This window comes from Elephantulus edwardii, unplaced genomic scaffold (genome assembly GCF_000299155.1).
Source record: "Elephantulus edwardii isolate Elephantulus edwardi_28Jun2011 unplaced genomic scaffold, EleEdw1.0 scaffold00177, whole genome shotgun sequence".
Taxonomy (NCBI): Eukaryota; Metazoa; Chordata; class Mammalia; order Macroscelidea; family Macroscelididae; genus Elephantulus; species Elephantulus edwardii.
In genome coordinates, this window is record NW_006399927.1 from 1027496 (window position 1) to 1041972 (window position 14477).

The following is a 14477-nucleotide window of genomic DNA, read 5'->3' on the forward strand; positions in this document are numbered from 1 at the left end:
AATTGGGAAGGGTGTACGCCAGGGATGCATACTATCTCCATACCTTTTCAACCTATATGCAGAACAGATTATCCAGGAGGCTGGGCTCTATGAGGAGAAATGTGGGGTCAAGATTGGTGGTGGTGATTAGGGGCAGTACCTCTTTAAAAAAATAAAAAACAAACCATGAACAAGAAAACCACCTTCAATTCATTGCCAACAAGTAGAACTACTCATAGCTGATTCTTCAGCTGTTCCCTAAGGCCGGAAATTGTACGAAAGGAGACTTGCCCCACCTTTCTCCCACAGAGCTACTGGTGGATCCGAACTGCCAACAAGGTGCCACTTTTGGGTTAGCAGTGCACCTCTCTATGGATTGTACTACCAGAGGGAAAACAAAAATGGAACTTCCAGGCACCAGCAATCAATTTACCAGAACACCCCATGTTGCGACAGCTGGAAGCTCTGCTCCAGTATTTTCAATACCAGCAGGGAAAAAGCTTCTGCCAGGAGAGTTCCTAACTAAGAACGAAAGGCCTGCTCAGCTCCTTCTGAGGAGATGCCTAGGAAAAGCGTACAGACTAACAGAACACTGGTGCTAGAGGAGCATGAGCCCCATAGGCTAGAGACACTGACAGCGCAGAGGGACCGAAACATCAATGCAAGCACATGAGGACTGTAAGACGATGCACTGTTTTTCCCTGCTGGGCATGGGTCACCATGAGTCAGAGGGGACTCGATGGCAACTAATGACAACGACCTAGATAAGGAGGCTCCGCTGTACACAGAGGCAGGCCAGCAATGCTCACAAGTGGCAGTGGCTGCATCAGAGGAAGATGGAAAATCACACACACATGCTCAGATGTCAGGGAATAAGCGTCAAATGGTGGAGGGTTTCTTAAAAGTAAGTAAATTTAGCCTTCTACCAGCGAAGGGCCTTCCGGATAAGCTAACGTGTTAAAAAATAACAACTAAATATGGACAATATTAAATTGCATTATTAACATTAATAATTAACATTATTTTCTACATATGGGGATGTAAATTCATAAATACACAGAAAAATATCAGAATGTGCAATATTAAATTGTAAAAAAAAAACACTGGTTATACCTGGAGATTGGCAAGAAACAAACACATACATACACAAACCGGCCTTACTTGATAATGGTTTAATTTTTATATTAGCTCACATTATGAAAAATTAATTTAGGAGAAAGAAGACCTGAGGCAAGGAAATATGTATATACACATACATGATCCTTCCTAATTCCCCTTTCCATTATATAGTCACTCTTATTAGTTTATTAAATGAAATTTAAACTTCCACAAGAAAACACTTAAAGGTTCTGAGCTTAAATTACACATGTAAAATATTACATTAAATTATACTGAGTTTTTTAAAAAATAGAAAAAAAATTTTAATTTCACATAAAGACAGATATGTGAAAGACCACTGCTTCTTCCCTCCTCTCCAGACTTTTTTTTCTTCTTTCAAATCTCACTGGAGAGGGTGATCCTATAATCCCTTTTGTTAATAAGTTCCAGAGTGACAACACCTATAATTGGGTAGTTGGGGATCAAGGCTTCACCTTTCACAAAAAAAGAAAAAGTAACAACAGTACCACCACTACTATAAACAAAGAATACGCCACAGATTTGATTCAAGGTATACTCTATAGCATGGTATACAAGGATATTCCACAGACTACTGAAAACAGAATATAAATGAAATTCAAGTTAATCAAATAGGAAATCTGGGAGAAAAAAAATCTATGTCTTCATTTTTCTTAAATATAATTTTCTTTCATCTGCTGTCCTCCTAACAGGCATACCAATCAATTTCTTTTCAAAATTTCTGGAAAACTGTTTTAATCTATGAGGGAATCTTAACTCCCATGTCAACTACCAGGGATATGAGTAAAATCAACTTACTCAAGTTGTGATTGTCCTTTTTCTGCCTCTCTTTGGCCAGTGCTCTTGCTTCAGACTCTGTGGGAAAAATACACGCTGTGCACGTGAATGAAGTAATTAGAAAGTGGACTGTTTAAGGCACACAACAAATTATAAACAACACAACAAAACCATAAAATATTAACAACTAAAATCAGTTACCAAACATCTCACTATCTACGTACTACTTGATTTTAAATAATTTTTCTGAAAAAATTTTACAATATTTTATTTTCTTTAAAACCAATATATAGGAAATAAATGCAAAAACATGGTTTTCACAAAACAGTAAAAGACAATAACAAAAGTCAGTGGCCCACTATATGATCGGAAACTAATAATGAAATGACTCAAAGACTATGGGACTTTACTCTTAACAGTCTGTTTTTGAGAGTCAAACCAAATTTTCTTTTCAAGCTACAGAAGCTCTGTCTTTGTTCGATGCTTTCATAAAATAACACACTGATATGGAAAGTGGGTAGAGTCCAAGTGGTCTCCATATTCTTTGATCAGATCACGGAATAGAACGTATTCTTTCAGAACCTGAAACCAGGTTCTATCAGAACCTCCAAAAGGAAATAAGAGATGCTTAGCAGTAACTGTAGCTCATTAAAAAATTAGGGATGAGAGGTACTAGGGCAACTATTTCCATAAAGTTAATCTCCGCGACTACTCTTAGGATATCTGGGATAAGGATGACAAATTTTTTTGACTTCTAGAGAACAAAACAAGGTAGGAGGAAGTTGATTTACTTAAGAATTTGTTGTCATCTCTTGAGAAGTAATAGCTAGAACTTAATACTACCATAATTTAGAATGTTATTTTTGCATAATTTATCGGCACAAAATCTTATGTGGCATGTGGGTTTGTGTCATGGCAGTGTCTATAAATTATATATATCCATAGTATTTAGATTCGTAAAGGATAGCCAAAACAATTATTACTATCTTTTCCATATCGAAGTATAACATTCAGCTTTTCTCCTTACTCTGTCCATCTCAATGATACCCTAGGTGGTTGTGTTTTTGAGGGAACATCATTCACATAATTCACAATTCATTTTCCACTCAAGTATTAAGAATTTCATTCATATTACTTAAACAATATTTGTAGTTTTTCTAATATATATCTCTAAAAACAGGTCTAGTGGTGCAATGGCTAAGGTGTTTGGTTGCTAACCAAAAGATCAGCAATACAAGACCAGCAGGTGCTCCATGGGAGAATGCTGTGACAGTCTGTATCCACAAAGATCTACAGCCTAGGAGACCTTCCGAACCAGCTCCACTCCGCCCTACAGGATTGTTATGAATTTTAATCAACTCAATTGCAGAAGGTTAACAAGATATTTCACTTGGCAATCCTTCCTAAGACTTGTTATTTCTTCTTCTTGGTAGAAAAACTATTTGGATTTTGACAATTCACTTTTATTAATAGTTAATCAGTTAGTTCTATTTTAAAGGATGTAAATTTTCCCTCCACATATCATAAGCATTTATTCCTTAGAAAAGAGTATACCATCTTCCAATTTGTAAAGTTTCATTAACACCTGTCTCAGCACTTTGCTTGCTCTTACAAAACTGGACTAAAAATTAGAGACAGAGCACATCCATTCACCAACACCATCTTTAGGCAGGCTATAAATTTATCCTTTGCCACAGAGCTGGAATACACTTAAAATCAATTCCAGAAAACAGCTTTCCATGTTCTGAGAAAAAAGTACCAATATCCATTCGCCAGGCGTTCCAATACCTTAAATGTTAGCCCCATCTTAAATTTGTCTAACTCCTAACCCAGTTTTGGTTTTGCCTGAAAAGAAAGAACCCTCAGGTGAGAAATCCTCTCAGAGTAGTGTTTAAAATTCTTTAAACATACATATATCTCAGGTCTGTCTTCTCAAACATTAAAGATGCTTTTGAGCAGCACACAGATATCCTTGGATACGTCTCTCTCTGTGGATATTGTCTCGTTAGTTTTAGTACTTAGCTTCTCTTTTCCTCTTTCAATCATATCTTCAATTTCTTTTGAGAGCTTTCCTTTGAAGTCATTTGGTTCTATTGCTTTTAACTTCTGTTGGCAAGTCATTCTCTTTTGCACCCATGCAAATGACCGCTTTATACTGTGGTGATGGAGGAATGCTACCATAGTTTTGCATCTGATAGCTTCGACAGGTTATCTCTTTTTTTCCTTGAGTGCAAACTAACTTCTATTACAGCATACATTCCACTGCTAACCCCTTCTGGCTTATCCAAATAACTTAAATGGCTTTTGTTAATTCTCCATATTACTCCCCACACTTCATCTCCAGGACTTTGGAGAATGGTAGCTATACCTCCATGCCAAATGGGACTTTTTTGCCTTGGGGACTGCTAAAGTCAAGCTTAAAATCCTGCAGGCAGGCCACACAGCAGAAGATGGCCGAGGGGTTTTGGAAGGGGATCTTTTCTGACAACACATTATTGCCACAGGCAAAGTATAGAAAACTGTCTTTTTCATGGTTCCCACAGTACTCACTGTCTGATTTCGCCATGTCCCACTAGACGCTTGCACCGTTCCAGGAGTCCAAAGCAGAATTGTGAGAAGCAGACAAAGGTGCTCATTGACCCTGACTGTGGAGTTGCCACCAGCCAAAGGATATAATTTTTAAAATGTATTTCCCCCCCCCCCACAATTAGAAGTATTATCTTAAAGACATCTTGGCTAGTACAGGTATTTTTTTAAACCAGTCACCTAATTCTACACAATGCAAGGGCCTCTCTACCTAAAGGGGGGCATAACATTCAATACAGTTGCATGCCAGTTCTAATACAGATTCTGTCTTGTTTTTTGGCGTCAATGTTTTTTTAAAACATTAAACAAAATGGGAAATAGGTCATTTCACACTTGTCTCAAGAACAAACAATAACCTTCATTAAATTTTATAATTTATTTTTTCCTCTGTGTAAAAAATCCTTTGTACATGATACAGTGAAAATAACATCAGTCTTCCAGAGTTTTAAGATGTGCATTTTTTTTTTATTCCAACTGTTGGCTTGAATGTGTGCTGAAGAAAGTTTCAGAGGAGGGTTCTCAAACTCAAATGATCTGTTCACAAGTAACATAAATACCAATCTGGTTAAAGAGATTTTACAGCTGAAGAGTGCTGTACCCTACTCCAAAGGGGACAACAGCAATAGAGAGTGTGACTGCTGCCACGGAGTAATGGCAGCATAGGTTCCCAGTATCTCAGAAACACCAGGAACCAGACTTTGCCAATATAATCCCTCTATTTTAATACTTTGCTCAATTTTTTAAGTCACTGTATAGAGCTAACAAGGTATGTCTCTGCACTGAACAAAGAGAGTATGAAGGGCCTCATTTTGAGAACTTGCCTAATTAAGATATTCAGGTGAAAATCCACAGCAGGAGGTCTATCTGCTTGATAGTTACCTGTAAGCTCCCTTTTGATGTTGGGAAGGTTGGCTGGACAAGAGTTGCTGATGGTCAGGTTTGGAGGTGGCAAGCCTTGGTTGCTGTAAAGGTCAATCAAGTTACCGGACACTGGCAACTAGAAAAGGAAAAAAACAAGAAACAGAACTTAATTGTTGAATAACATATCTAGTTATTCAGAAATATGAATCTACATATTATTCAAGACTTTGGTTTCTTAAACTAGAGTAATGCAAGATGTTTACACTGTTATTCAGTCAGAGAAATGAAGAGGTATATTGTCTCCTTTGGGAGCAGGAGTGGCATCCATTTCCTAAACAACACACCTCTGGAAACTCTATGAACTCTGATAAATGATGATAGTTATAGAAAGGTTACAGGCCTTTTGTTCATAGCGTTGCTATGAGTCATGCTCGACTCAATGGCAAACAACAACAACAACGTCTCTTTAGTCAATCTTCTGAAAAGAAAATGCCACAACATCACCCCCATAAGAGGATCATTCTGCTTGGCTGCTGTGTAAGCTGATACTGAACAGAGGAAATGATGCTTTATGATGGTAATACGTTATCTAGAATACCCAGTAACATAAAGTAGATGGTCAATGTTGTTGTTTTCTGCCGTCAAATGGATCCCAGCTGATGGTGAATGTAGGTATATAGACCAGGTTTTCAGGGCTGGGACCTTTCGGATGACAATCAGGTTGTACTTCCAAGGTATTGCTGAGTGGGTTTGAAATGGTCAACTTTTTAATGAGTTAGGAGTCCCGTGCTTAAACAGTGTGCAGTAAATTTCTGATAAAAATTTGTTATGATGCAACTGAACTGTGATGCCGGAAAAAAAATACTATCTATATACCATGGCAACCAGAAGAACAAATCCGTCCTGGAAAGAAGTGCAGCTATACACTCCTTTGAATAAAAGGTGGTGAGACTTTGTCTCACACATTTCAAATACATTATCATGGGGACTAATTCTTGAAGGAGATTGAGATGGGCATGAATGTCTAAAATCACTAGTTCTCAGAGAGATGCAAGCCAAAACAACTATGAGATATCATTTCACCCCAGTAACAACAGCAAAGTTCAACAGAGCAGCAAACAACAAATGCTGCTGAGGTTGCGGAGAGATTGAAACCCTTATCACTGCTGGTGAATAAAATGGTGCAACTGCTATGGAAAGCAGTATGGCACTTTCTCAGAAAGTTGAAAATAGAAATACCATTTGACCCAGCAATTCCACTACTGCAAACACACCCTAAAGAAACTAGAGCTGCCATTCAAACAGATATATGCATACCCATATTTACTGCTGCATTATTCACAATAGCAAAGAGATGGAACAAATGGATAGAAAAACTATGGTATATTCACAAAATGGAATACTATGCAGCACTGAAAAACAAGGAACTGATAAAATATTACACAATATGGGTGACCCTGGAGGACATTATGCTGAGTTAAATATCTCAGTCACAAAAGGACAAATACTGTATGACACCACTATTATAAAACAGGACTGACATAGGGGTTGGAGGGAATTAAAAACAGAGGGGATAAATAATGAACACTGCATTGAAACTGATGAAGATAAGAATTGTTTAAAAGGAATATAAAAGTAAAAGATTATCTGCATGACAACTGTCCAAAATAAGAGATACATAGCAAAGTGGATTGGGGGAGGGAGAAAATTATACAACAACGACTGAACAGTTTTCTTAAAAAAGTGAACTGGGGGTGGGGTGGGTAGGAAGGAAAGTATGCCACAATGAATGAACGAAAATCTAACTTTTCTGTAAACTTAAGTTAAAATCACAATTAAAAAAAGTATTGGAAGCGCCTCAGTGAGATGGACTGATAGAGAATTTGCAACTGTGAGCTTCAGAGACAGCGATGGTGGCAAGGGTGGCTGACTGGGCTGTTTCATTCAGATGTACACTAGTAGTTGAAAGTAACTCAACAACTCTATGGGATGACTTTTTCAACAATTCAAGTTCTTCACCAAGATCAACTGCCATCCTTATCTTCTCCATTTCACCCTCTCTCCTTTTCCTTTTAAAAGGAAAATTAATTTTTTTTTTAAAATTCCTTGTTAAAAAACCAAATTCTTTCCTTACAGCTACTTTCCTTGAAACTGAAGTTTTTCACAAAGCCACAAGAGGGGGCCCAATGACTTTCATAAAAGAACATTTTATACTTAAAAAAAAAGAAAGAATGAACTATCCCAACCTAGCATATATTCTCTAGCTCTTTATCTTTTCAAGTAATAAACTTGGGTTTGTTCAGTTTTTTTTACGTCTATATAGACCATCTGTTTTGTAACTACATATTTTCTTTTTATGAATTCATTAAAGTCCGTCTTGAAAGAAATGTAGTCACAACACTCCTTAGAAGCACAAACAGTGAGACTTCTCACATAGGCTGGCCATGTTATCAGGACAGGTCAGTCCTTGAAAAAAAGACATCATGCTTTAAAAGACAAAAGAAAGGAAGACCCTGAACAAAAAGGACTAACATAGTGATTGTAAAAGTGGACATGAGTCCTGTAAAGATGGTGAGGATGGCACAGGAGCAGGGTGGTTTGTTCTGTTGTATGCAGGGTCACTACAAGTTGGAGCTAAGGTCAACAAGAAGATCTAACAATCTAACAATAAGAAGTTGATTAAAGTTGCTGCATAGTCTCACTGTAGACATGAGGTCAGAGATGTTTTCTCTGCCTGGACCCGGAGGTGTACTATGTCACATGATGAGCTGCTAACTTGAAAGTTGGCTGTTTGAAAGTACTAGCTACTCCACAAGGAAGAGAAAGTATAAAATTATTACCTAACTTGAGAGACTGAAGAGCATTTTGCTGAAAGAACTAACTCAGTCACACAAGGACAAATACTGTATAAAACCATCACTGTAGAATGAGTATGAGGATCCAAGCGGAGGGGCAGAAGCAGAAGGGTGAGGATGTGCGAGGGGTGGGATGGGAAATAATCATGGAGTCATAAAATTTGATGGGTGGGGTTGAAATGGGAATGATCTAGTGTGAAAAACAATCTATTTGAATTTTGTAAATAAACTAATAAAATTTTTAAAAAGTGACTTTGGTTATTAGCAGTCATTTCAATAAGTGACTGAGTTTGAAATAAGACACTTTCTTAGGGCCGATCTTGGCCTTTGTGTGTTTGGTTTTAATCCTGTCTAATATAATACAAAGACATTCAAATGTTTCTAGCAGCCCAGTAAACAGCCAGAGAGATGAAATGAGAACTATGCTGTGACATCTGGTCACCCTAGAAGTCCAAAGATCTAGCACCCTTTCTTTATGTCATTTCAGACTGTATGAGAAGTTCTAGGTATTGATAGGCTAAGAATGTAACCTAAAAATTCATTGCACCAAGCTAAAATGAAACTATTTTTGTTTTATCGATCATTGTGTTTCATCTATTATCTCTTATGCTTTCACATACAAACTGTAGGCAAAGCACTTAGAAGAATAGGCAAGTGACATACATGCACAGTTCACTTAAAACGTTCTAGTATTCACTAGATCTATACTAAGTGCACATCTTGTTAATATACTTCACTCATTTTGCCTTCTTTACAAAATGAAATGATTGTGGCAACCCTATGTCCAGGAAGTATTATCAGAACAATTTTCTCCAACACATTTTCCCAATTCTCACAATATTTCAATTTTTTTCCATGGTGTTATTTCATATTTAAAAGACTGCAGTGTAGCAGAAATTTTGTTTTTGTATGGACTGGAAAATCAAAAAAGTTAGAATCAAACCCTCACATCTTTGAGGTGTGCCTTCATGAACTTGTCGACAAGGACAGATTGTAAAGAAAGCTGTGGACACGCATGTTGTTGTGGTGGTTGCGCACCGTTGAGTTGGAATTGACCCATACCTGACCCTCCAGCAGGTTTTCAGGGGCAGTTAATCACACGAGAGATGATTACTCTTCCTTCCATGGAGCAGCTGGTGGCCTCAAACTGTGTGCCTTTGGGATTGCAGTGCAGCTTCTTGCCACTACGTGCTTGTGTACTTAATAAACCCGAGCCATACAGAAAACCAAAGATGTGCAGAGAAAGTCAGAGATTGGGAATGTGGCAGAGACCCAAAGGGAGGTGTGAAAACATCAAAGGAGGTAACCCTGAAATCAGAAGGAGACAGCTGGAGGGAGGGGATGGTGCAAGATAGGGGAGAGACAAATTGGGAGGGGTTAACTACAGAGAGGGAAGAACCTGGTGGTTCCACTTAGTGGAATGCATTCAAGGGCAGTTTGAGTGTGGTCTGTTTTGAACTACAGTGAAGACCCCTGTGGTGGCCAGGACTGATAGCAGAGCTAACAAATGAGGGAGGAGCGTGAACATCTCCACAGATAGAGACCTCAATGAGCCTGCAGCAGAGGTCACACATCATTAGAAAAGCAGCTACCAGCTGCTTCTCTAAAACATTTCCCACTTGGTTGACTTGACAGCATCCAACAACAACTTTGGGCCAGGTACAGAATTAGAAAGGTACTCTATAGGCTATTACACTGATTTTATGAAAAGTTACCATTTTTGCAATGGTTGAATAGCGAGTTAACAGTAGTATTTGGAGAAGTACCAGAGGTGTCAACTAGGAAGGGTTGGGTGGCACAGACAGTTAAGGCTAGGCTAGTAACTAAAAGGTTGGTGGTTTGATTCCACCCAAAGGCACTTGGAAGAAAGACCTAGGGATCCTCTAAAAGGTCGCACCTCTGAAAATTCTATGGAGCATAGTCCCCCTGCATATGAGAGGTCTATGAGTCAGGGCAGCAACAGGCTGGTTGGTGGTTTGTATTTATCAGAGTGTTAAACTGGAAATAAAGTTTCAATCCACCTGAACGGATCTAAGAAAACAAAAATCCACTTGGTCACTTGTCAAACATGGATACCCCAATCTACAAATTAACAGGACAGTCAGTGGTCAATAGTCTGCATCCAGGCATCACAGACAGGAGTTAAGATCCTGCCTGTTGCTGGTCTGCTTTGTAATACAGAGCATGTTTTCTAACCTTTCTGGGTTTTGATATCCCTGAATGAACAGTGGTAACTGAATCATCCACCTCACAGAGGGTTTCAGAAGAATTAAATGAGAAGGTAAAAAGAATGAATGAAATGAGTAGGTAAAAAGAAGTGCTTGTTCGTGAACTGATGAATAAGTGGCAGCAACATCATTAGCAATACTACAACTTACTGGAGGGTTGTGAGAAAATGGGGAATGGCATTGGATTTCCACTCTATAGTTTGGATACCAGAGCTCATTTTTATGCTATCAACCATACCGACCATGTTAATGACCATTTCAGACACTGCGATGCAAATCCAAGCACAGTAATGAAGGTTTCTGCCAGGCTAAAGCCAACACTCATTATCCCAAGTCAGTGCTTCTCAACAGGGAGGGGGCATGATTGTGTCACCTCCTTTAGGAGATGTTTGGAAGAAGTGATGATAAATCCTTGTCTCATGTACTCTGGGTGTGTTATCAGTAATAAAGAGACAATGCTCAATGAGATGGATTGGCCCAGTGGCTGCAGTGATGGCTAGGAGGATGGCATAGTTGGGCGATGTTTGCTCTATTGTGCTGAGCTGCTATGAGTCAGGATGAACTCAATAGTATCTAACAACATTACAAGCTGGAGTGTGACTGGAGGGGGACTGTCACTTAAGGAGAAGAAGCCATGGATGTTGCTAAATATTCTACAATGCAGTGCTGGGCTTGAGTACTTGTCCTTGAGTGGCTGTGTCCCTCTGTATTAATGTCTATTTGCTTAAGTTATGGAACAGACCAATGATTAAAATAATGTTTTTATAATTACAAACTAGTCTCCTAGTTACACATGCTAACAAAGGGTTCTTTAATCCTATAAACTTATCAAAACATTGTCAGAATAACATCTATGGGGTGAAGGGAAAGGAAAAAAATGACTGCTGTTAAGGTGGGTGTCTTTCTTCCCAGTTTTCTAAGCTCCTACATGTGTGCTGAACAACTGCTTGCTGGAAGCCTATCCAACTGGGACAAATTAAGGGAAGATGGATGTCCATGTGCCTGGGCCCAGAGTTGGTCTGAACTGTGATCTTCAATGCTCTGCTCCACAAAAATGAGTATTTTTCCAAGTGAATTATCATTGTAAAATGTTATTTTTTTTTGTCTCCTCACAGTCTCTTCTGAATATCAATTGCGCACTGTTAGCTCGAGTAAACTGGGACTTCTATGCTTTGTTTGTGATGAGACAAAAGGGTCCTTGTGCTCTCAGAATAGTTATTTCTAGACTTGAATTCCCTTAGGATAGTTTCTTCTCTAAGTGTTCCTTCCACCTTTTTTTTTTAAGTAGTTAACTTGAAAGAAGGCATTTCAAAGACTCAAATGAAAGGAGAAAAAAAAAGTCTGCCATTAAGAATATTAAGTTTAAACTTTGCTGTGGGAAAAAGATTACAGCACATGAATAAGCTGAGCCACTGCATTAATTTTTGACAACTAAAATTCAAGTTCATCAAGAACAACAGCTAAAAAACCAATAGCATTTCAAAAATGCTTTATGATTAGTGATCACTGAACAGTACAGACATTTAATGTGATCTGCTGCTAATAAATAGTTCATGTTGGCACACAAGCACCTCAGATGATGGGCCTGGCGAGCTGCTTCCCAAACTACCGGGCACTAGAAACTCCAATAAGCAACAAGAGCAGCTCAAAAGGTTAGATGAGAAGCTTAATAGCAGTGAGTTTGTGATAACGTGGCAATTCAGAAAAGGATATAGACAAGTTGGTATAACATAAAAATGTGACCAACTAAACTGTACATGTAAAACTGCAGAACTGATAATGGACTCTGCTGTGCACATCTTCACCAAAAATCAAACTAAAAGAAGAAAAAGATTAAGTACTAGTATTGAGCATTCCTGAGAATTTATCAGGGTAGAGCCTGCTCTAAGTATTTAATATTTTTTAGCAGCTATATTATTTATTTTAATTATTAATTTTAATGAAAGTTTATAGAGACTTTGGATTTCCATTTATTCATTGTTGTACTTTTCTCCCTGTACACATCTCCTCCCAAGTTCGCTTTTCTCTTTGAAAAGTAAAAGAAAACTTCTTTCACTGTTACATAATCCTTCCCAAGTCTACTCTACTATGCAGCCTTCATTCTATATTCCTGTCATGACAATAAACCTAACCATATATCCCTTTTAAACAGTTCTCTTCCTCATCTGTTTCAATGCAGTATACATACATAATTTAGTACTTCTTATGGATAAACTACTTCAGGCCTCTCTTGGGGGAGAGTCTATTTTTATTCCCACTTTACATATAAAGAAACTGAAACAGAGATGTCAAATACTTGCTCCTCATTAGGCATCTAACTCAGGTCTCTGGTTCAGAGCCTGTGTTCCTAAGTCCTGGGCCACACTTCTGTTCTCCTGACAGTGAAATGCTGAGGGCACACAGCCTGGGAAGGACCCTGATGGGCACATGTGTAGTCTTTCCAGAGTGAGAGTACAGAGGAGAAAAGGATACTAAGACAAAAGCAGTGTCTTCAGACAATGGCTACAGGTTACTCCTCTCCCAACTTGGAATGAATTCAACTCTGCCCAGGGTACTTTGAATCCTGCTGAGATAGCCTCTCTGCTAAACCGGTCTTCCTTTAAACCAGTAAATCCAACAGAGCAGGAAACATCATATTCATCTCAACACCCAAAGTCTCTGACCAACTGCTAGTAGCCACATACAAAGCATTTATTAATGCCAACTCAGTCTTGAGAATAGTTCAGGAGCAAGCAGACAGTACGGGCATGAAATGACTCTAAAGCAGACAGACTATGGCACAGGGCTTCAGCTGAAAGGAGAGCAGCCTATGGGTTAAACCAAATGTTCTCAGAAGGAAATGTTCCCCATGAAGCAGAGCTAGGCTACTAGCTGAGGCTCCTGCCTGGAGCTTACGGGGAGTTTCACTCTGAGAAATGTCCTGATTACTAAGTAGGCTGTTATTCCACCAGACTTGGACACACTGAAGGTGCTCATGAATACTAGCTGAATGAACAAATGCTCTCGACATTATTTGATACTATAATGAATAAATGACACATAACAATTCATACGGTCTTTTTGACTGTAACTCTAGTTTCCAATGCTAAATACTACAGGGAGCTGACAGAGAGAGAGGACTCCTGTGAGGGCGGTACTGTGACCAGACCTGTTTTAGAGAGAAATGCAGGGCTCTGAGAAGTGAAGTCATGTGCATAGACACAGAGTTAACAGCAGACTAAGGACCTGAGCCCAGGTTGTGCTATGGATCTCCTGATCCTGATGCTGTGCTTTACTTCTTCCCTAGGACATGAACAAGAAACTCTGGTGGTGCAGTAGTTAAGTAGTGACATTGCCGCCTAAGAAGTTGGAGGTTTTAATCTATCAACTACTTTAAGGGAGAAAAACCTGACAATCTGCTCTCATAAATGTTCCTCAGATTGCCATAGGGTCTGACCAGCTCTCAGCTGACCCTCCAGCAGCTTTTCTGAGGTTGTAAGTGGCACAGGAGGAGATTACTCGTCTGTCTCTTGAGGAGCTATTGGCGGATTCAAACTGCTAGAGACACAGTCTCCCTGGGTTTGCAGTGCAACTCCCTATGAACTTCTCATCAGAGAAGACTTTATAATGTAGTTTTTACTTTATCATAGAGGAACCTTATGAGTTGGGATAGATTTGCTGGCCTATATAAATGTTTTTTTTTTTCATTGGAGGTATGTAAGAAGCTGGAGAGAAGATATTTTATGGGGGATATCAAGGACACACAGAGAAGACTGACTTGATACATTGAGGAAAGTAAGCAAGTATAAAGCAGTAACTTGACAAACTCATGCCAACACTACAATTCTTCTAGATGTATGGAGGTACCCATTTGGCACCAGTGGCAAAATGTCCATTTTCAAAGCAAAGTCTTTTGAGAAGTCTGGGCTACTGCTAATTAATTCTGCTGGGGCAGTGAATACATTGTAAAGACATCAACGTCTTAGGATGTATTTATAGATTCCCTAGAGCCAGCTCCCTCAAGTGTTTTGCTCATGTTCATCCTTGGGTTCTGACTGCTGGTGAGTGTACCTGG

General features: G+C 38.9%; 1 protein-coding gene across 4 annotated transcripts in view; it reads right to left on the bottom strand.

The window, feature by feature from the left end:
• The window catches only part of MITF (microphthalmia-associated transcription factor), a 407075-nt gene that overhangs the window by 27779 nt on the left and 364819 nt on the right, over positions 1-14477 (bottom strand). For 2 of the 4 annotated variants that reach the window (XM_006895941.1, XM_006895938.1), the window contains 2 exons: positions 5359-5476; positions 1915-1989 (listed from right to left, as the gene is read on the bottom strand). In XM_006895941.1, the coding sequence (XP_006896003.1) occupies positions 1915-1989; positions 5359-5476 (193 nt within the window). The remainder of the gene's footprint in view (positions 1-1914; positions 1990-5358; positions 5477-14477) is intronic. The other 2 variants (XM_006895939.1, XM_006895940.1) reach the window with 1 other exon arrangement.